Source organism: Aptenodytes forsteri, unplaced genomic scaffold, assembly GCF_000699145.1.
Source record: "Aptenodytes forsteri isolate BGI_AS27 unplaced genomic scaffold, ASM69914v1 Scaffold418, whole genome shotgun sequence".
NCBI lineage: Eukaryota > Metazoa > Chordata > Aves > Sphenisciformes > Spheniscidae > Aptenodytes > Aptenodytes forsteri.
In genome coordinates, this window is record NW_008795245.1 from 1,208,519 (window position 1) to 1,231,141 (window position 22,623).

The following is a 22,623-nucleotide window of genomic DNA, read 5'->3' on the forward strand; positions in this document are numbered from 1 at the left end:
TGGCTAACAGCCAAGTTAATATTGTGTTTTTCCTTGCAGGAACAGGCATTTCACGAGATGAAAAGACTGAATCTTTTCTACCTACCTGCAGCTAAAATGACCTTTTTTAATGTGACTGTCAATTTCCAAACAACAGAAAGAATGAATATACATGTGATTAAACGGATGTTATCCCCAAGTTACAGTTCAACAGTGTTCAAGAAGCATTTGGACAACGCTTTTGGATAGATGGTTTAACTTTTAGGTTGCCCTTTGCGGAGTCAGGGTTTGCACTTGATCCTCATGGGTCCCCTTCCAACTCAGGATACTCTATGAATACCGTTGAACGCTATCGCAAATTACATGTTGTAAACAGGCTGGCTTAATATGAGCTGAAAGTTATTTTTAAACTAGGCAAAGACTCCTACAAGTGAGAAATGTTGAAAATCTGGTGTTTCAGCTCTGAATGGACAGCTGCGTTGTTTCTACATATAACAAAAAGGTCTCGGCTGAGAACTTCCTCAGTATTTGTGGAATAAACAATGTGTGAATCAGACTCAACTTATGTATTTTTCTCAGTAACTTAGTGATTTAATTTCCAATCTTTATTTTACAGCAATGATGTACTCATTTTTAATAACAAGATAAAAACACTGTCCTGTTTCTTCTACTTCATGAAAACTTTATTTATTTCTCTTTATAATAAGGAGATGTTTCCTTAACCTTCTTTAAAAATAGTCATCAGATGAATGAGAAGTGTAGGCTGATGTAGGATAATATCTACTAGGTTACAATAACAAAGAATAGAGGCTAAAGCAAAAATTTAAAAAGCGTTTATCTTAACTAAGGCTTAATGATTACAAAAGGTTTGTGTCACAAATTAAGAATCGCTAGCTATTTAGAAGTTACAGCAATTTACTTTGTCTATAACTAAGGTATAACCCAGCACAAGAAGGATTTGGAGATGACGTTGTTTCCATTCAACCAATTCTTTAAGGGGCAGAGTGGAAATGCTGCTGTAATGAAGGAGCTGGCAAGATATCAAAATGAAACCACCGAGATAAGAGAGAAATAAAACAAGGACCTGCTCAGGAAGTTTTTTTCTTACAGTTCAGGAGTTTCATAAACATTTCTGAGAGGCTATTGTGCAAATACAAATCAAGCTTTTACCAGCTCAAACCACATTTTGTATCTATACAGATTTGTCTGTACACTCAAAAGATCCAGGGAGATTTAAATTCAGCGGGAAGGAAAGGGTGGATTGCTTTACTGGCTACAATAAAGGATCTAGGGACTTTAGTCCAAACTACAATCAGACTAGGTCACTAAGGCAGTTATGGTCTAATTGAAAATGGAGTTTAATATAATGTACCTTTCCTCCAGTACAGGGTACCTTGTACACAGTACATGATGAGCAAAGAAGGAAAAATGGGAAATGACAGGTAAGTATTGCAAAATCTTGCAAAATAAATGTCCATCATAATAAATTTTTAAAAATTGGTATTTTTTGTTGTAGAACTCCAAGGTAATGTTCAAAACAGAGTTCTTAAAGCATTTAACATGTTCAATTAAAAAAAAGCCCTACGAGCCAAAAAGAAAAAAAAAAGTAAGAATGATCTCTCATTGTAGGTTTGTTTTACTTTAATGACAGACGTCGAGTTTTCCCTAAGGGGTTGGACATCATATTAATTTTAGCCAGAATTGATCTTTGACAGCTATTTCTAATTTAAGACCGGCTTTTTGGCTGTTAAGCTAGAATTCAATCCTAGGCAGAGTCAACACAAGCATATACATCACTTACGACTCAATTAAGCCTTCAAAAGAGAGTTTACACAGGATTTAAACAGTGCATAGTCCTTGTGCTGACCTGCTGCATGAGGGGAGGAAGGAGGAGCTGAGTGGCTAGATTTCACCGTGCGTGTTCTGACAATTTTATATAAACCTCACGCAATCTGTTAAAATACACTCACCCAGTTCTTCCTCTTCTTTTTCTTTGAATCACTCTCTATGTTGCTTCCCACACTGGAGTGACTGGTAGCACTGTTAATACTGGAGACGCTATCCGAAGAGTGCTGCCTTCGGATCCGCAGGTCTGTGGGTTGAGCAGCTCCGGGTCCTGAATGTGAATGGAGGCGGCGTCAAAATTATGTAAGAAGTTTGATATAAGTGTAAATTACTGGGATAAGTAAGAGAAGTGAGGTAAGACAGGACTGCATTCAGACTTTATATTGGAAATTACTGAAAACACCGAAGAAAATAAAGCCAAGTGCCTGACAGCTCTGAAATGGGGATCTCTGCTCTCTGCTGCTTCACATCAGTGTCTAGGTGGGTGAATTACTAAATGCTTGTAGTAAATTCAGTGAGCTCACACTGAAGGTGGAAAAGCTTTGTTAAAATGCCTTCTCGTGTCTAACACGTCCATTTACTTCTGCAGAACTGATGGCACTATTTACACAGGTACTCATTTCAAATCCCCACGATACCAAAACAAGTAACGAGAGCACAGTCATGAAACAAAACTGATCTCTGATGGTTACATCAGATATTACCAAGAGGTCTAAAGTCCCATGAGCACCGCACAGTTGCTAGATGTAGTGCTTGCTTCTCACCTTTGCAGTTGAGCTCAGGTGTGTTTATGACTCCATTGATGGCAGCCTGGGCAGCAGCATTTTGCTTCTTCAGTAGTTCAATAGTCTTCCTTAACTCGTTCAGTTCTGAGTCCTTGAATAAGAAAAAAAAAATGGTGATACGTTGGAAAACGCAGATGGTATCTACCTGCTCCAAAGAAGCCACACTTCAATCTGAGCACTGGTAGTTGATAGAGAATTTATGGAATGTATATGTACAAGGAGATGAAAATGAGGTTTGGTATACCTGGGGAAGCACACCCTCAATAGGCTGCAAAATAGCTTGGTTATTAAGATACAAAAAAATGTACATGCTCTGTAATACAGAAATAATGCATATTCAAGTATACTGTCCAAAAACCCAATGTTGCCTGTCTTGCAAGGATTTTTCTTGGTGTTTCTCTTGAACGTGCGCATGTGTGGATGCATTGGGAAGAAATGTATTACAAAAACATGCAATACTGAAGACTTGTGTCCAAAGCAACAATTTATACCTGATCAGTTGTCACAACATCCCAGTAAGGAAAGGGAGTATTGTAGACAATTTTTATTACATTTTACTCCATCACCACAATTGAGGAAACTAAGGAAACGCTGCATGTGATTTTTTCTTCCCCACAACTACAGGAGCATGAGCGGCAATGCTGGAAACAGAAGTTAAGACTTCCCCAAATACTTTTCAAGCTTGCCTTTTGTTCTGCTGTCATTGTCAGGCTCTGCAGTCTGATCGTCATGTTCCCCAGGCTCTGCTCAAATGCTGCCACCAGGTGAGCCTGAAAGTTAAACCATATAGAAGTAGTTTGTTCTCTCCCCCCAAAACAAGAATATTTCTGCAGGTATTTAAATGGACCACCTCCTGCGTTGCATTGTTTGTTGTGTAAATGATACGGACAAAATTACACTGATTAGAAAAGGTCAAATGAGCAGAGCATACATTGTGAAAACGTCTGCTAACAAATCACCAGGAACAATTTAATCGTGGAAAATTAGAAATGTCGAAGGTAACAGCCCAGTTTCAGAATTTTAGAAAATGGCAACCCTTTCACGTACAACTACTACCAGCAGCGCACTGTGAAATGATGCGGGTTTAGGCTATAAACCATGCCCTGCTCGGCAGCAGCTGCTACCGAACGCTTTAGAAAACACAGACGTAGGAGCAACGCTGTGACCTGGCACAGCAGTAGGAGATTTCCTGAAGGCGGCTCCTCAGTCAGCTGCTACATCCACTTCTTTGATACCTTGATTTCGATAGCCAGGACAGTTACCTCAGACATACTCTAACACAGCAGCAAAGCTGGGTTTTTTTCCAGTTTGGAATTCTCATTTATTCTGTAAAATGTGCGATCCTACATCCAGAATACATCTGAGAACAAAACCACCTTCTGGGTCCCTAGGAGTTAAGGTCCTTTGAAGAGCCACATCTCAAACTAATCTAGTTCATATACTTTTCTCAGTTGTTTAAAGCTGCTTAGCTTTTGTGATAAATGGAAAACACCGTTTGCCACTTTGTTGAAACAAAAAGACACATTAGATTAATTTTTTTTTTTAAACATCTCACAAATTAAGTTAACTGAGGCTTTTAAGGGACGCTTTAGGGAATACACCTTGTCACCTGAAAGTATTCCTGATACCGAAAAGGCACGGAAGGATGTCCTTGGTTATCTAGCCACATCCCCAAGCTATTGCAAGCAATGACATGTAAAGACCTCCCATCACAAAATGTAGAGAGATTCTAAACATCTGCTGTTCATTTTTGAAATCAGACTTGATCTTTGACTTTTTATGTGGGCCATTATTAACACGTAAAAGGTTACTTAGTGATAGTTTTCGGGTACCCTCAAGTAGTTAAGTAGTTAATTCTTGCCATAGAGCTTTTCACAAAAAGTTTAAATCTTCTTCCAGAGAGTACCAACAAACCCAAAATGTCCCTTCTAAGTTTTAGGAGGATACCCTAAAAAGTAAAATAAAATAGAAAACAGTAAATAAAATATAAAGCAAGTTTTTAGGTAGAGGAAGGCCAGGCAGAAACTTCCCTCCAACTAGATCACTATTTTCCTTGTGGATATTTAAGGCAAAAAGACACTGGAAGTCACAGAGGTGGAGATTCTCACTGTGCTACCCGACGGGAGAACTCTGAAAGCCAAGTCAGTCAGCTCAGTCCAGAGATGCCTTCTCCGCAGAGAGGGGTAAGGATGGAGGCAGGACTACTGCAGCATTGTAGCCAGTCTGCCAGATGCTTTATCAGCTGATATACCTGCATCTAACTCAAAGACTTCTCCAACATTTGAGTGCACCTGGCTTGCAGCTAAGGTCCACGTGCTAAATATCATCCAAAACTCCCCGGTGCTTGGCCAATTACCCTTTGTTCTTTTCCCATGAAGCACTGAGAACCCAATGTCAATTATATTAAGGACATCAGCTAAGAACTGAAAATGACTGAGAAGTAAAAGGAAGGAAAAGTAGACTGAGAAGATGGAAAGAAGCTCGGTAAAAGGGTACTATGTTTCTAGTGCCATGATACGGCATTGTTTTATAGATATGCAGGTATATCTATCTGTCTATTTATAGATATACATGTATATCTATATATATCCATATGCAGTTGCATATGCAATTGAACACAGGCATAGTTCAATATGTATTTGTCTCATTAGCCATAATCATCTACGCTAACCATAGCAAATAGTATTTCTCTATGAAAAATAATTTTATACACACAACGACAAGTAAAATTGTGCAAAATCTTTCCAAGCGGAAAAGGACATTCTCTCACCTAAATATATACAGAATAGCAAAACCTTTCACAGAGCTATTCCAGACTTACTCGTCATCAGCACACGGCTGACTTATCCTAAATAACTGTTCTCACACTCGCAATGAAAACAAACATAAGCAGTACGTTAACACGGGGATGAGCATCTCTCATTCCCATCCGCCCCGGTGAAAATAAGCAGAGCCGAGACTGTGAGAAAATAGCAAAAAGTAATTTAAACCCTCACACTACACGTTTGAAAATCTAAATATTTATTTTAAAAACACAGACTGCAAAGTTTCTGTTGGGGAGGATGAACAGGGAAAAACAAAACTGATATTCAGGAATCCTCAGCAATACTTTGCAAAAGCAAAAAATAAATGGGCAAGCGGGACTGCATGGATTAATAATGGGATACAAACCCGTAATTCTTTGACCTGAACCTTAAGAAAAAGTTGATCTTTCAAAACCAGATCAGGCACCTTTAAATTATTCCTCCCTGCAAACTGTTCAGTGAGCTATGGAAAATTGTTGTCTTCACTTCCCAGTTGGAGCAAAACCTTTTCAAAATTCTTGCCCCTGATGGCCTGAGAAGCATCAAAAGCTGCAGTGTGTATACAGGAAAATTCAGGAAAAAATTAATAAATTAAACAAACAGATTAATTCAAATTGCCTAAGTTAGAAGCATTTTTTTAAAAAAAATCTTGTGTAAAGGACATGTCCATAAAGCAGTGTCTTAACAAAGAGCATTTATTAGTCTTAACTTTTTTGGGAACAGACCTGGCCTTTTACATGGAAAAAGAGTATGTTCTCTGAAAAGAGGTGGCTAGAGAGTGAAATATATTACTAAGACAGTTATAGCAACATTTCTGCAGCAGACTGTAGCTCATTTACGGACAAGTAAGGGGCAGGTCAAAGTCTAAAAAGTTTAAATAGCATGAATAAACCCCCCCCAAATTTTAGCAAAGTGAATGAAGCAAAAATGGCGTATTATCAAAATAACTGATGCTAGCTTTTTTTGGGGAAAAAACTCCCCAAAACAATGACAACAAAAAACTGAATGACCCCCAAACAAAAATGCACGGCAGCAGCGTATGTTAAAAACTATTCTCCGCAAAGATAGTGGTAGTAACCGCACACAAATTCTTGGGCAAATTAACGGCAGCAGGGGCAGGCACACGGTAGCCTGTGCTACTCACTCCTCTTGGAGACAGGCTACTAACTCCCGTGTTGAGTAACAGCCTGCTGAATCCGAACACCGTACGAAGAAGAATGCAACAAAACTAAGGCAGAGCTAGATGAGTTGCATAGCTGACAAATTCTTCGTTTGAAGGACACGAGCTGGGTTATTTAACAACATGATAAAAAAAAATGTACACAAGAGAATCTGGTTCTTGCTTTCTCACATGTAAAAGAAGCTTCTGGATGAAAACCAACTCATGTATCCAGTCCTCTCTGTATTTGGAAGGCAAACGTAAGACTTAATTTTTGGAAGATTTTTTTAAATTTTTTCTTTTCCTCTTGGGAAAGTGACTGAGTGGTTACAGGCAGTCAAAGCCCTTTTATTTGACTTCTCTATTAACTGTGTTCTTGGTTTTCCTTTTCCATTTTGCAAGCTGGACAAAGTGCCTGCAGTGAACACTGCAGTAGATTTCCCCTTGAATCCTTCTTGTGATAGGCATTACTGCTCAGATGAAAGCTGTCCTTTACTGTGTCAAGTTTTGTATTCCACCTATTCAGAGAGCTGATGGACAGGAATGTCCTCTTCAGTAGCATGTGTTCCGATGTTTATTCATTCCCACAAACCAGGATGTCAGTATGATCCCATTTGATGACTATTCATCTGGAGCTTATTTACTCTAGAATTGCTTATTTTTCTAGCAAGCTTCTGTTTTGCAGATTTCTGCTATCTGTGACTACAGCACAGAACACACAAATAAACTTGCTCAGGGTCATACATAGTGTTGCCTCAACACCTCCTGGCTTCCGAATCTTTTTTTTCCAAGTGTTTTGTATTACTTACTCACCAAATTCCTCAGCGGAAACAAGCAGAAGTATTGCCCACACTGGTAAAAATCAGGTATGTCCACTCTGTAACTGTAAATTAGTTCTCAGAGCCCCTTATGCCACTGTTACATATCATGCCATTAGCCCACATCTTTATGCAACAGCAAAGTATAATGCATTTCAATCCACGTTTCCACCAATTTTTATTCCTACCGATTATAACCTTCATCTGTATCTCATCCCACCCAAATGACAAAACACGACACTACTTATAAAAAAAGACACCGTCTTCAATGATTTTCTCAAGATCTGAAGATGGTTTACATACCTATAAAGCCAAATGAACATTGTAACTCAGTATTTAAAGAAAGGCATAAGACAATTCAGTAGGACAGAGGATGTTATTTTTGTAAAGGTCCCACAAGCATGTAGTTATTTTTTTAAACACAGAGGTAATGTGAACCGAGTGTTAGACACATGAAATCTTTTGGTCACTTAGAAAAACTGGGGTGGTAGTTGGTGCACTAATTACATTCCCTGTTAGTGTTTGTTCTCCGAGTTGTACTCACATTGGCAGTCAACTGAGTTGTCAGAGCTGACACTTTTTCTTGGGATGCATCCAACTCTCTTCGTAGCTTGCGAATCTGTATATTTTAAGAAAGCACTTTACTGCACCGTAATACGGAGAAATAAAATAGCAAGACACGAAATGCGAAGTGTCTTGACAGAACATTTATGCCTGTCAAACACGATGTGCTCTTACCTCTGACTGGCACTTCTCTTCAGGCTATAAAATAAAAACAGAGGAAAACACATGAGGATATTACAACATAACCAGCCTGACAAATTTATCAAATTTTTCACTTTTTTTTTGCGCTTCAAAAACTCTAATGTGAATTCCTTATTTTGGATTCCCACATCCATATTCAACCTAAGACAATCTCCTAATTTATTTACTCTTCAGGAAAAAGAAAACAGGCTGCTCATACAGTACTTCTTCCTGCAGGAAGGAATTTGGGCTCCACTTCCCAGCCTGCCGACCCGCGCACCTCTGAGTCTGAACCGTGGAAGGGTGAAGTCCTGGCTCTGTGCATAAGGGACTGCGTGAGGCTCTGAGGAGCCAGGACTGTCACAGGACATGGCTGATCCTAGGCAATTCTCTTCCTCCCATGCTCAGCTCTCCTTGGGATGGAGATCACGTTTTTGCGTTCCAAAGTGATGTGGGGGGGAAAAAAAAAAAAAATTACTCCCACTTGGGTGCTGCCTAGGCACTGTGGTGATGAAAAACTGAGGACACACAACTAGTTTTCTGAGGATGCAAAGTGGATGTACTGACCACCCGTTGTGGTCTGCATGACAAAATCGTGGCTACTACGGCTTGTTTCTAACCAAAGTTATCAGCTAAAGAGAAGTATATGGTAGGAGGTTACAGGCTCCACTGTCCTTATGTAAACATGTCCACTACCAGCCACCGTGAAAATTATACCCATCAAACCACACTATTAAGAGCCACTCGTGCCTGGGCAGCAAGCACAGAAACCAGAAGCTTAGACAGCAGCTGCTGGGTACTCTCCTTGTGGCTCTCATGGTTATAAACAACAGTCCAGAGGAAAAGGTCTGTTTTCCATCCTACCAAGACATTATCTGTTTTGGCTTCGTATGGACCTTGCTCGAGGCAAGGTCAATAATGAAAGGCGGTATTTTCAACTTATTATCAAGTCTTAAGGCCATGTTACACATGTAACTTCCTAACAGTGAAACATGTATGTGAAATAACGCTAAATAAGACTATGCTGGCTTGACAGACTTCACAGACAGTTATACATGATCTTCTAAGAGCAAGTTCTTCCACGTACTCTTGTATCACATAGGCTTGTTTCAGCTGTGCATGTGTGGTAAGTGTGCAGATGCATCACACTTGCGTAAGAATTTGAAATTGAAGATCCTGTTCAATTAACACGTATTTCAGAAGTAATTATTATCCACTGTTTTTTAAAAGGGTTGTGCTTTAAGAAACCCCCAAAACCGTGATCATAGCGAGCCAGGAATACATGAGCCACCTTTAATCTGGCTAGCTTGGATATTAACAGCAGTGAAGCCACTGGGAATTAACCATCAGGGCCAAATACTTCTGTACAGTCTCGTGAGGGCTGGAACCTGCTGTGCCCCTGGGTCGCTGCAGTTAACACTCCAACTAGCTAGAGAAAAGCTAGGTAAGACAGGGTCTGTGTGTTGCAGCCTCACCTCCCCGTTACAGCACAGGTATAGTCTTAACTGACAAAGTCTTCCATAGTATATGTTTAAATGGAAAATCCTAGATGAGACTATTAGAAGAAAATAAGCAAATGTAACACGCATTTGAAAAAAACCCTGTATTTTCAAACTCCAGTAAGCCTTATTTTAGGATCAGATAACCTAAATGAGTAGATACTTTTGGAGAAAATATTACTGGCATAGTGAACAAATGGCTTCTTTAGAATTATTAAAATCTGTGCATTAAAAAACTTACTCAAACGTCTTTAGTAAGAAATCATTAATACAAGGCTGGAATGACTTTATTCAGCAAATTTTGGGGTGCTTTAGGCAATGAAGTTAAAATCTCCTCAGAGCTACTGAGGTCCTTTGTAGCAAAACTTATTTAGCATAGCTGTAAAATACTGACTCAAAAAATAAATTGCTGCTTTTAGGCCATTAACGTCTGTGTTTAATGAGGATACTGCTAAATACCCACAGACATCCTTATGAACGTAAACATTTCTTTCATAGCTAGCATCCAGAACACAATCAAATGAAAAGTGCTTTTTTTGGGCAAAAATAATTAGCACAGTAAGACCAGTCAATTCAATAATTTTGATTAGTAAACCCAAATTGTTCATGTCGTTATACTCACCGTCGAATAAATAGATGACGTACTGGACACCAAAGACAGAGAAGAACCATGCACTAAAGGAAAGAAAATAAACACAATGAATATAAACACAGTAACCACACAGTGGAATCAACATAGACCATCCACTGCCAACAACCAGCCAACTGAAGAAATACTTTCACAAATTTCATCATCCATCATAAACTTAATTATATTATTGCACCAACCATGTACAGTTTGAAGAATGCGTGGCCAGGTAATAACAATCCGTAAACTTTGATTTGGTAAAGCTGTTTTAACAATTTAATAATACTTGTTTTTTGGGAAAATGAGGTGTGGTCAAGAAGATTAAAAATAAAAGTTTCGATGAAGATTTATTCAGAAATAAGTATTTCTCTGGACAGCTTATCTTAAGACTCTTGCAAAAGGGCTTACTTGAGATAAAAAACCCAACAAACTAACTGAAATGCAGAAGAGATTACAAAAGTAAATCTAAGCACTTCCTTTTCAGTTTTAGATGAGATTGAGGGGGTGGGTTGTTTTCTTTAAGCAGCAGACCAAGATGGAGATGTCCTGAGAAGACCACGATACCCAGCGAGCGCCAGTGTGTAACCAGATGTGCCAGGAGAAGATGTGGAGCACCCAGGGCAGACACCGTTGTCTAATTCTGGGGCTCAGAACTGCCCTCTGAATGCAGCTGTATCCTCCTTCTGCTGCGTACAAGGGAGCTGTATCACGGGCAGCGATGAGCTGAACGTTCCCTAACCCTGCAGGGTTTTTTGGTCTTTCTTTAAAGCAATGCCATTTCTTTAACAAGGCAAAGTTCATTCTCTCATAGAAAAATTACCAGAGTGAAAACATGGCCACAAAACCTTTTCTGGAAAAGAATCCGTTTCAAGCAGTTTTTGCATTTAAATATACATTCAGTAAAAGATATACATTGATTCTCAAGGTTGTTACCGTCACCCCGGTGTTAGGATTTACATATAACATCATTTTATTTTTGATTATACTATTAAAAAAACCTACCTGAAGCTATTCTTTCTGCTACTGAAACACGCAAAATTACCTTTCCTTTATTTTTATTTTTAGAAACAAAATACATTTAATTGAAACTTTCATTCAAACTTCAGGTAACTTCATACAAATCATATGAAGTCGTGTTGAATCACTTTTTCTTTCATCTAAATCCTCCAGCCAAAAAAACAGTTTAGAAAAGCTGCCACTTTGCTCTAATTACCTACTGCAGTTCTCCTACATTCATAATAAATGGGCTCTGCTTTCCCATTGACATTATATCCTAAGGCAAGGCTGGAAAGAGAAGTAAACAAAGTCTAAGTCAGCTTCTGGAGGAATTTAAGACAATTTAAAAAACCCACAAGAAAGTAAAAAAACCTCACACCCATTTGCTTTTTCTGGTTAATCATATTTTCAATTAAAATGATCTTTATAGTTAGATGTTAAGGACTGTACTGCATTAAGAACATAAAAATAACTAGTGTGAATCAGACCCAGGGTCTGTCTAATCGTACGCTCCATCTCTGGCTGCAACCGCAGTGCATGTTTAGGGAAAAGAATGCAAGGAGACGGCAGATACCCAGTGATTTTTCCCCAGGTACACCTTTGCATCTTCTGGGAATCAGCAGAGATAGAAACTCCTGAGAGGGAAACTGCAGTCAGACCATTATTTTTCATAGTCGCTGTGACCTACCTACCATCAACTCGCTTAACGACTTCTGAATCCACTGACACATTTTGTCTGTAACAAAAAAATCTTCTTGTGTTTAGAAATATAACTCTCTGCAGTTGTTTTAGACTCGCTGCTGAATCAGTCAATAAGTTCCTTGAGTGTCTCCACACCCCTGTGATATGAGAAGTAATGGATCACCACCTTCTTTATAAGGCACTAAATTATATATTATCATTTTTCCAAGCTGAAGATTCCTAATCTGTTTTAACTCTCTTCATACCATGGATGTTACGCACTTAAGATCTCCACGTCACTTTTCTTTTTACCTGCATTTTACCCTTAGGATCATCTTTTTTAAGATGGGAAGCCCAAAGCGCAGGCAATATTGCACAAGACCACCAAAGGACTCACACAGAGAATATAATATTATTTTCTGGTTTGCCTCCCTATATTCTTCCTTTGTGCAGTTTTTACTAATAGAGATATATTCAAGAAAGCAACCATACCAACTGGCCAGAGAAGAAACAGATCTCCTTGCAATGGATTGGGACACAGGCATTTTTGAGTTAGCATCAACTGGGATTTTTAAGATCACATCGGGACTTTAGAGGAAAGGAGACTCAAAATGAAAAAAGGGAAGGAACACATAACTCTGGGAATCATACTCCTGCCTTGTAAAACATCACTACTGCATCATGTGAATGTGTGTTTAATTTGAGATTTCTAGTTTTAAGGACAACTAAGGAGTTAATGTTTTTGTGCCGTTTCTTTTTAAAGTATCTGCAGATGGCTACTTTAAGGCTATTTCATTAGGAGCCTGAAGGCAGTTATGCTCTTGATGTGATTCCTGGTTTTTGCAGTTAACATGCATCTGCACGCAGGCTACAAACCCAAATTGTTCTGGAGCTATTATTTTAAAGCACTATAAATGCATATGCAAGCATGTATCATTTTTAGTGTTAGAAAAGATCAACTGTCCAAAGAATAGAAAGAACAAGAGGTATTGCAGTCAGTAGCACAAAAAGGAATAAAAATTTGTACCCCAACGACAATGAATTGAATTCCCTTCTCTCTAGGAGGCTGAAGTATCAGGGTGGAGCCAGCGGCAGCACAGCTCCTGGGGAAGACTGATGGCCAGGGAAGCGGGGAAACTGGATAGCCAAGAGACCACTTAAGTTTTAGACTGTCTTTTTCCCCCTGAAGTTCTGGGTAGTTTGGAGGCTGCTCCTGCTGGCATCTCTCCAGTCCTGAAACCCTTCCTATCAAGAGAGTCACGTACTGCAAGGCTGACTACCATTTCGACCTACACGCTGTGCTGTGAGAGAACATGACTGTACTTCACACTACGGAGACAAAAGAAAAAAGGCTTTTAAGAATTAATCCTGGCCCTGCTGAAGTTAATAAGAATAAAATGTCTTGTAATCTTATGTGCTAATAAATAATTAAGGAGTGGTAAGTTTTACTTAAGACCTGGATTTATGCTTCATTGACACTGACTGATTGTATAAAATCAATTTGTTCATTAACCACAAATTTAATTTCTATAATACTATTTGATCTATTTTCTCAAGGTGAAGGCGAATATTGTTCTATAGAAATTTAATTTCTATAATACTTTTTGATCTATTTTCTCAAGGTGAAGGCGAATGATGTATTCATACTTTTCGATCTATTCTCTCATTCTGTGAAGGTGAATTAGATCCGCAGGTTTGAAAGCACAGGACAACATATATGCCATATTCAGAACCACTTGCTCACTTATAACTTGTGATTCCCTGAGAAATAAGCAGGAGCTAATAAGCAGGCTATCCCTGCCTTCCGTATGGCCAGAGAAGTGACAGAAGACCTTTAACCTGAAGACAAAAATACAGAGTCTGCACCTAAACATTCATCCCATCTGGTAGAATGTTATTATCCTTTTAGGTGCCAAAAATTTAGGAAAATCGGAAAGGGACTTCTTCAGCATGTCCACTGGAGGGTCAAATTTCCTCCTCATATACAAAAGTGATCTTTTTCCACTGCTTTCAAGTCCATAACCTGGTAGAGTTTTCTTGGACATCATTTTTATTACTTTTTTAAAATGAATGAAAAGCACTTTGTAGAGCATTTCACCTAACTCTTCCCTTTTCCTTTTTTTTAAATGGTTTGTCCTCAAACAAGTAATACTTATTAAACATTCTTCCAAACTGTCTCCTGGACAAGAATTTCTGAATTATAAGAGAGAGTTCAACCTCAAACATGCCAAAATGGATTCGCTGCAATCTTAAGCACACTTAAAAGGTTACAATTTTTTTGAGGATGTCTTCAATAAAACCTGATTAAGTTTTACTGTAGTAGCTCTTTCAGTAAATCTAAGTATAACACAGATGCTGTGATTTAAATTCCTTCACAGATTATATTAAGGAACTCTTTAGGAAGAGCAGGACTGTTCATCTCAGAATGGAATTCAACTGACTAAGTATCAGGCAGTCTTTGACTGTTCATGATCATCTAGCTTTCTGAGAGCATGGCACAAACCAAGGTTAATTCCTGCAATGACACAGTTTTCAGCCCTACAGCATTATTCTAATAATTTTCAACCCCTAATGAAGATCCTCAGCCGTGGGCCTCTAAAATACAATTAAATGTAATGGAGTTAGATTGGCTAAATTCAGTAACGAATTAGCCCTGAATCTGTCTGGAGCCATACCCAATGCGCATTTTCCACCCCTTCCAATGGCAGAAAACAGATGGGATAACCAGTATCTCCAGGAAGGCACCCTGTGGCTCCTAAAGGCGCCTACAAGCACTTAAGCGTGGCTCCCATGTGGCTGTAGGGGAACAGCAACAACGGGGCACTGGTATTAACACTGCTGAGTAAGTGCAGGTCTTCAGCAGTGGAGGAAGTAAGTCAGCAAAGGCTCGTGTGACCTGTAGTGATAAAGTACTTCATAGCCAACCAAGCTCCCAATCCTTGCCAGAAAGGAGATTTAAGATTCAAACAGCTAACGTTGAAAGAGCTTCCTATGACCTTCCTATGAACCACTCCCAGAGCTCACCCCATGCTTGACTTCTCAAAGTGCAACACGTGAGGGTTTTAACGTCAGCTCATAGCTACTCCTGCTACAGCTGTAAGGTTGCTTGATCAGTAGCAATCAAACTAAATATTTATTTATAGGTAAATGACTTTTTCTTCTTATATTTACATGGGCTTCTTTTATGAGGTATGATTACATATTTGAAAAAAACAATGAGAAATTAAAAAGAAGAGCCTAGATGTTTTGAAGAACTACTCAGATCCCTTCTGTGGAAGCTGTGTGACAGCAACCCAGGACATTGAGCAGAAATAAGAAGGAAAGATAATTTGAATACAGATTAAATACTGGAAGAATTAACTGGGATAGAAACAACAGTCTGGCTGATATCAATTATTTATACTACAAACAGAAGTGCGGAGGCCCAGGTTCAGGAGAAGAGTCCTATTCAAGGAAACACTTTAATATGCTAACTCTAAGTATGAACTATAATTTTGAGATCGCTAAAAATGAAGCACAGGATGTATTTAAATCATTTCTTGAACAGTGATGCTCTAGGTACAACACTTACATGCTTTCCTATGTCTGGCCAGAAGGACCACTGGATGAATATCATCAGAACAAGAATGACCAGGACTAAAGTTTTATCTAACGCTGAGAGCTCCACACAGAGAGAACTGTGCTCTGAAATGACCCCTGTGCTGAACTGAAAAGCAGAAAATTTATACTTGGTTTATGTGAGAACGTCATCTTCTGATCATTTCCAGCACCATCACATACTTTACTGACCTTCTTCAAAGCCATCGCGGAAAGAGCCGGACCGGCTCATTGTTCTGCTCTTCTCATCCAGGGACATCGAGCTGTTCCTGAAGCGCGTATCACTGTAGGGGTCGTAAGGACCATCTGCATTGGAAAGGCTGTGGGTCCGTAGCATGGTTGGATTTGACAGGCTCATCTGGGCTGCGGTGGTTGGGCTTGCTATAAAGTGAAGAATAAACACCAATTTATTTGCGCGGCCACAAATTTTCATACCTAATTTTTGTGCAACTACCAAAAAAAATTTTTTTTTTTCCCAAGACACAAATTTTCAATGTCATCCTCTCCAGGCTTCATTATTTTTCTAAATTCAATGAATTCAAGTAAGAGGTATGCAAATCAAGCTAGTGAGTAAGAAAACTCAAGTAAATAAGGTCGTTTTAAACACTGGGTGATTTGTCTATGCTTCTACAGACAAGCTCAGTCAACTCACTAACACCTTGCAGGCATGAACTAATTAACCCTTGTTTAATTTGGAACAGTCCTTGCTCACAAAAGGACTAAAATGCCCGAAGTAATTTAAAGTAGTACTTCGCCTATACAGAACAGGCCTTATGAATGATCTCCTTCAAAGCCTTCAGGTTCTTAGAAAATGACATTTTTCTACGTATTTAAGTCACAAATTTTAAGAGCTTTAGTTTCCTAATAGTTGTATATTTCAGAATTGTTTCTTTCCACTATGAGGTCCTAAGAATTATAAAATATCAATTCTGCCTCAAAAGCCAATGCTTTCCCAGCCAGTGTTTAGAGCACAAAACATCTACTCCAGTTTCACATTTTTTTAAAGAACTTTTGTGCTAAAATTATACCTGCTATTTACTAAGAACTAGTTGATTTGTGGAAGAAAAGAGAACAACAGAATTGCTGTTCAACTGGCAGGTTCCTCTTGGTGTTATGTCATTGCCTGTTTCTATATTTCTATATACACCATCAACTGATACAGACTATTGTAGAAGATACAATAATTCAGTTTAAAGGTGCTCAACTTTCATATCAACATTTGCTACTAAACGCAGTGACCTCTCTTGACTCCAATATGTCCAAGCTCTTTTCTTAAGAACACAGAAAAAGATAATCTTTTTTTTGTTAATTGCTTGTGGCCAAATAGCTTTTGAAGCTTATTAATGTAAAAAATCTTCAATATTCGCCATAAAGAGTTAACTTTCTGGGCCTAAGACTACACTTCTTTTTTTTTTTTTTTTTGGGACCATTAAGGTACTTTCATGAACTTTCATGACAGTTTGTTAGCTGTTGGCAATGTAATTACACTGTCTGTATATTCAGAGGAAATTTTGTTAAGTGTTGTTTTACTTAAAGCTGTTTATTTAATCTGTTTCTTTTCAGCGCGCTCAGAGAAAGGCTCTAAAACATCACTGCCGCAGTTCAAAACTGCACTAGAAGTAAGTGACCGCGTAAGCTGCTGCAAATTCACACAACATAAGAAGTTCACAAGTATAGGCTTAACTATTTTGGGTATTATTTCTTTATCGTTCTAGAAAAGATGGAAGGGCTTCTGAAAGTCAAAAAGAAACAGAAAACGTCTGTTCGACATAGTACTTTCCAAATGTCACTTAACTTAAAGACAATATATATACTGTTAGGACTGATTTACATACCTAAACAAATTGCAAAGGCGACTAAGTAATATTTACTCAGCACACCAGAGACGAGCACTACTAGCACTTTAAATTAGGTTATTTCAACTGCTGATATGGTCAACTAAAATCTGCAATGCTTTTTGGATCCTGTCAATCAACTTTTATCGTTTCCTTCATTTAAAAAGTGTTTACTTTTATCAGTGTGATTAAGTGAAGGAATGGCATTTTTCCTGACTTGAAATTTCTGACTTTTATATATTATTTCGGACTGAGCTTTATGCAATTTTCCAACAAGCCACCTGAAAAATACATACAAAGATAAAATATCTTAAACTGATGGGACTGGCACATATAGTAATATGCTTGGATTTTAAAGCAATATTACTAAACAGGTAGGCAACAAGAAGTATTTTCAGAGTTACTGCAAGTATGCCACCTTCGGGCATACGAGATAATAATGCTAATTAGTCACACTCATTTCAATGAAAGTGCTTCCTGAGGTTGAATGTGGAACTCAGAGCTGCTGAAAGAAAATTATGTTGTGTAATATGCTATTTTCAAGACCTACAATGTATTGCTATGATTATCCAAACAGATAATTATTCACCAAGCTGCGAGAAGTTAAATCTAGTTCCAGAGGGTGATGTTATGCTGGATCCAGATGAAAATGGAGAATTGCCAGCAGTATCCTGAAGTCCTCCTGCTGAATGGGACCGTAGCCATTCTTTTGCATCTTCCTGATTACGGAGTTGGGAGGATGGAGTATACCTGCAGAAACAAACAGTTTTTCCAAAATGAACTTTAACATTTATTTAAAATTAAAAAAAAACCAAAACAATCACGAAATGTCACAAGACTTGGGGAGGAAGAGAGAGAAAGATAGATGGAAGAACTCTTATATGAAATTTAAGGATAAAAATTATATAAAACCAATACAATTCTGAATTAAGGAGCTGTTCCAAGCTGTTCTAAGCTGTTCCTAATTCATTCCACTTCTGTTTGGGAAAAAAAACCCCAAACCTCCTTTCCTATGGCTTCAGTAGTAACCAAACTAGTGGTAAACAAAAAGCTGCAGATAGAAGTTGTGTACTGTAGAATAAAATATGGTGTGCGTTACATATGTATGATTGAAAAATAAAGCCATAATTTGGAAATTCTTTCCTTTCCTTAGGTTATTCTATCACTATTTTCATATTTTTGTGCATCTATAAGCTTAGCTGGCTTTTTGTCATATTACAACCAAATTCAAGTCAACAAAGCCATTATCAGATTTTTAAACAAGTTGTGACCCAATAATTCATATTCCAGAGGTATTAATATAAAGGTTTGTGGAGGTTGCATCCCATTTAGTTCAAAACTAATAGCATTAAATCATCACGAAGGAGACTATGTTTAGCCTTTTCTGAAGGCAAAGAAAACAGCAGAAACATTGTCTACGCCAACATCAACGGCAAAATACCTGCTGGCTTCAGCTTAAGCAGAGTTTTAAAGCTGCTTCTGTATATGCCTGAAAAATAGGTGTGTTACCACAGGTGTTATGTGAAATACGTGATAGGGTACAGGTATCAACAGAAAGAGCATCATGGAAACACTTGTCTGCTGATGGATTTCAGTGTCTGTCTTAGGCTATGCCATCTGCTTTTGAGAAATATTTATGAGTTACTAGCTCTCCTTCCAAAAACTAAACACTTGGAGCCTATTATTAGTCGATATTATCTATTTAATTAATTAGATTCCCTCCAACTAAATACTCTACTAAGATATCGCTTATTAAGACTATTTTAAATCAATGTGAACACTACAATAATTAACATTGCAAAAACTCAAACTCCTTTCAAAAAATACATTCATTCTTCTGCTTATGCCTCAACACTTAAGCAACAGTCCCTGACTATCTGCATCTCTTAAACTTTGCACATGTATCAGTTTAGTAAGGGGCTTCAAACAGTCATTTTACTTTAACACACTAAGGATTATTTTTTGCAGCATTAATACCTACCTCTTCAGCACTCAAATGTTTCGGTCTTAAAAGAGTCTTTATTTATTAGAGACATACTTGAGAACCACAGAAACATTTTAAACAAAATGCCATTTTAAGAAAGGCTTTTAGCACTCGGCTTCATGGGACAAAGCTGCTGTGAAGAACAATGTGTACAGCGCAGAATAAATTGAAGCTGCAATTTCAAGGCATCAACTTGGTGATCCTAGAAGCTGCACTGAGCAATTCTGAAACTGCAATTTTCTAAATTGTCTAAGGTATCTTCTGTAACACTTAAAGCATTTAATTAATACACGTAATGCTGATTATCTCGCTAGAATTGCTTCTATCAATGGAAAACCTTTTTCAGTGCAGTTTTTTTATGTTATAAAAATCACGACCTTACAGATACACAAAATGTATGAGAAGACAATTCCCAAAAGTTTGTTTGGGGATTTTTTTGTTCTTTTCTAGAAGAGTAGAGGTTATCTCTAAGTGCCCTATATATTTAGGTATTCTGAAGCAGATTTTTTAAATTAGTATGTCCAATCTCATCCTAAAAGGTTTGGCATGATATTGAAAACCTTTTCTATTTGTATATCAACACCAAGGTTCCCGGGTGAAAATGATCTCAAGTCATTCCATGTAATGGCCATAGAAGCTGCAAAATTATTGTTTTCAAGTCAAGCCCAGTGATGGTTTATGAGATGCTTTTCAGCAATTCAGCCAGCAAAAGCCACAGTTCTTGCTCAAGCGGAGAAGCCACTGGATGAAAAAAAGCACAGTGGTCAATGGCCTTCTTTGAGGATTAAAGAAAGAAAGAAAGAAAGAAAGAAAGAAAGAAAGAAAGAATATCGTTGCCACCTCTTGCAAACTGCGACCATCACCACCAGCCACGACAGAAACACAAAGCAAACTCCAAAGCCACAACAAAAGCTGTTAAACCATGTGGAAACACCAATACCTGAGTCCCTTCTTAGGCAAAGTGTTCCTATCAAGATGTGGGTCGCTGCAGAAAAGTTAAAAGAAAAGAACTTCAGAGAAGAACAAAAGGGAAGGAATAAGATCAGGACGAAGGACGTACAAACATCTGCATCACCTTTTCAGAGGAAAAGGTGCTGGGGCCTTCCTACAGAAACATGCAAAAACCTCCTTACCCGGGTGTGGATTTGCACAAACATGCATCTGGTACCATGCCAATGAATCTCATCTGTTCACAAGGTGATTTTGCTATTTCTCCTACCCACAATGAACAAAAATGGCTCTTTAAACGTCAAATGGATGCTTAAAAATATGCTTTTCAGCAGGCATGAGGCAGACTATTTGTGAGAACTGATGAGAATCTTCAAGTCCAAACCACCTTCCCGTCATTTCTTTCAGCAGACACCATTTAGGGAATGCAGCTAATTACTGTTACGCAGCTGCAATGTATAGCAGTAAAAGTATTGAGCCCAGACCGTTTAATTTTCAAATCTTAGCTTAAATTCCATTAGCCAAGTAAAATTAATCTATTAGTTGTCCAAACCCCAAACATTTAAGGTTATGTTTTTACAACTGATGAACTTGTAGCTGAGCAGAGTCTGTTAATTTGTTTTTAAAGGAAATATCCACGTGCTTAAATGGATTAATTACAGCGTGGGAGTGATCAAAATTACAGCAGTGAGCAAAAGCGAGCTAGAATGTTTAGATTCGGGTCATCTTTTCCTAACTTTAGCATTCGTCTTTACAAGGATGGATGTATCCAAGTCCCTGCAAAACACTCATGAGCCAAACTGCAGCAAAAGACTGACGACACTGAATGACACGGGGACTTCACGACAAAAAGGACAGGCCTGAAAGGCAGTGGGAAAAGCAGCATGCCAGAGGAATGCTGAAATGCTAGTGAGAGTTTAGATTGGTAGAAAAAAAATGGCAAGATTTTTCAAATTGCCTGTGGCAAAGAAATGAGGAAAAAAAAAAAATACCCCCACAAACCAAAGGATGATCCCAGTAACAACAGCAACACCAAAAACACGCCAACTGTGCCGTATGCCATTCTCCAGATTGATTTAGGTAGATAGATGGGGTGTTTGAGGGGACTCTCACTGGCATGTCTTTGTGTCAGTTCACACCTGAACGATGAACACAGCAGAGGACTCAACTGAGCACAGTCTGTCACAAAACAATTTGCTTCACCGAGATGGGCAACAAAACCTACAGCCTTGTGCGTACTCCTGTCCTGAGACAGCATTACCTGTCCTGTCTCCTGGGCAAAGTATTTCGGCAGAATTTGGGGCTAGCAGCAGGGGAAGAAAGAGGGCTAGAAGAATCAGTCCAACAAGACAGAAAACAAGAGAAGGAATATTAGAATGAAAAGAGGAGAGAACAGAAAGGAGTTATAATAAAACACAAACAGAAACCCAAACTGTCAGAACATTATATTCAGCGGTGATCTTCTCCACTGAGATGCAACTACAAAAATTTTGCTACCTGACTACACAACCACACGTCAGGATACAGCTGATTTCCAATGCTTGCAGGGGTACTACTGCCTTCTACAAAAGGTCACTCAGAGAGTGTGCGCTGCAAGTCATTGTCTGGTTTATCCCGATGTTAGCTCAATGTGCCGTTAATACAGCTCTGATGCTGAAAAAGCAGTCCCGTTCCCTCCTCCCTGGCCAGTCTGTTCCCAGCTCCTACTCTGTGTCCGCACAGATACCGATGAACCTCATCGTGTAAGGAGCTGGGGAACTGATCAGTCTGAAATACAATTCAGGTGATCATTTTTCAGTTGGATCCATCTCCCGGTCGGGCTCACTAAGCATTCACACGAATGCCTGTACCGAAACACTGTAGAGAGCAGCTGGAGATGGGACAGGGCAGCAGGGAGAGGCTGAGGAGGGATCAAGTGACTAGGGAGACAGGGACTTTTCTTTTCAGCATGACCTCCAGTTTAAAAGCTTGTAAAATGTTGTAAACAAGAAGTTTAACAAGAAACAGTTGGCTTCTCAAATCAAAATGATAACAATGATGGAGGTTTTTTTGAATATCACTATCAGAACAACTAACAGGAGATCTTTGCACGGATAATACGTGATGCTAAATTCAAATAGTAGGTATAATACGGCAGCAAGAAAAGTTGTCACATTGGCTACCACAGCAAATTAAAAACCTCACCTGAACCCATTCCTCCTGCTCTGAACCGGGCTCCTTGCCTGGAATGGTTTCTTTGTAAGTCCTAGTAATACCATTCAGCATTATCTTGTAAGAAGCACAACTTGAATTGCATCTGCAGTGTTGGCTACTGCTGCCAG

General features: G+C 38.6%; 1 protein-coding gene across 1 annotated transcript in view; it reads right to left on the reverse strand.

Annotated features, from left to right (window-relative positions):
* NAV2 (neuron navigator 2) overlaps positions 1 to 22,623 on the reverse strand; it is a gene marked incomplete at its 5' end in the record, with an annotated part of 49,206 nt that overhangs the window by 20,210 nt on the left and 6,373 nt on the right. Inside the window, 10 exons of the mRNA XM_009278774.1 lie at positions 1,950 to 2,095; positions 2,589 to 2,700; positions 3,296 to 3,379; positions 7,935 to 8,009; positions 8,129 to 8,152; positions 10,256 to 10,308; positions 15,728 to 15,916; positions 17,960 to 18,120; positions 20,295 to 20,339; positions 21,564 to 21,629. Coding sequence (XP_009277049.1) covers positions 1,950 to 2,095; positions 2,589 to 2,700; positions 3,296 to 3,379; positions 7,935 to 8,009; positions 8,129 to 8,152; positions 10,256 to 10,308; positions 15,728 to 15,916; positions 17,960 to 18,120; positions 20,295 to 20,339; positions 21,564 to 21,629 — 955 coding nt within the window. The remainder of the gene's footprint in view (positions 1 to 1,949; positions 2,096 to 2,588; positions 2,701 to 3,295; positions 3,380 to 7,934; positions 8,010 to 8,128; positions 8,153 to 10,255; positions 10,309 to 15,727; positions 15,917 to 17,959; positions 18,121 to 20,294; positions 20,340 to 21,563; positions 21,630 to 22,623) is intronic.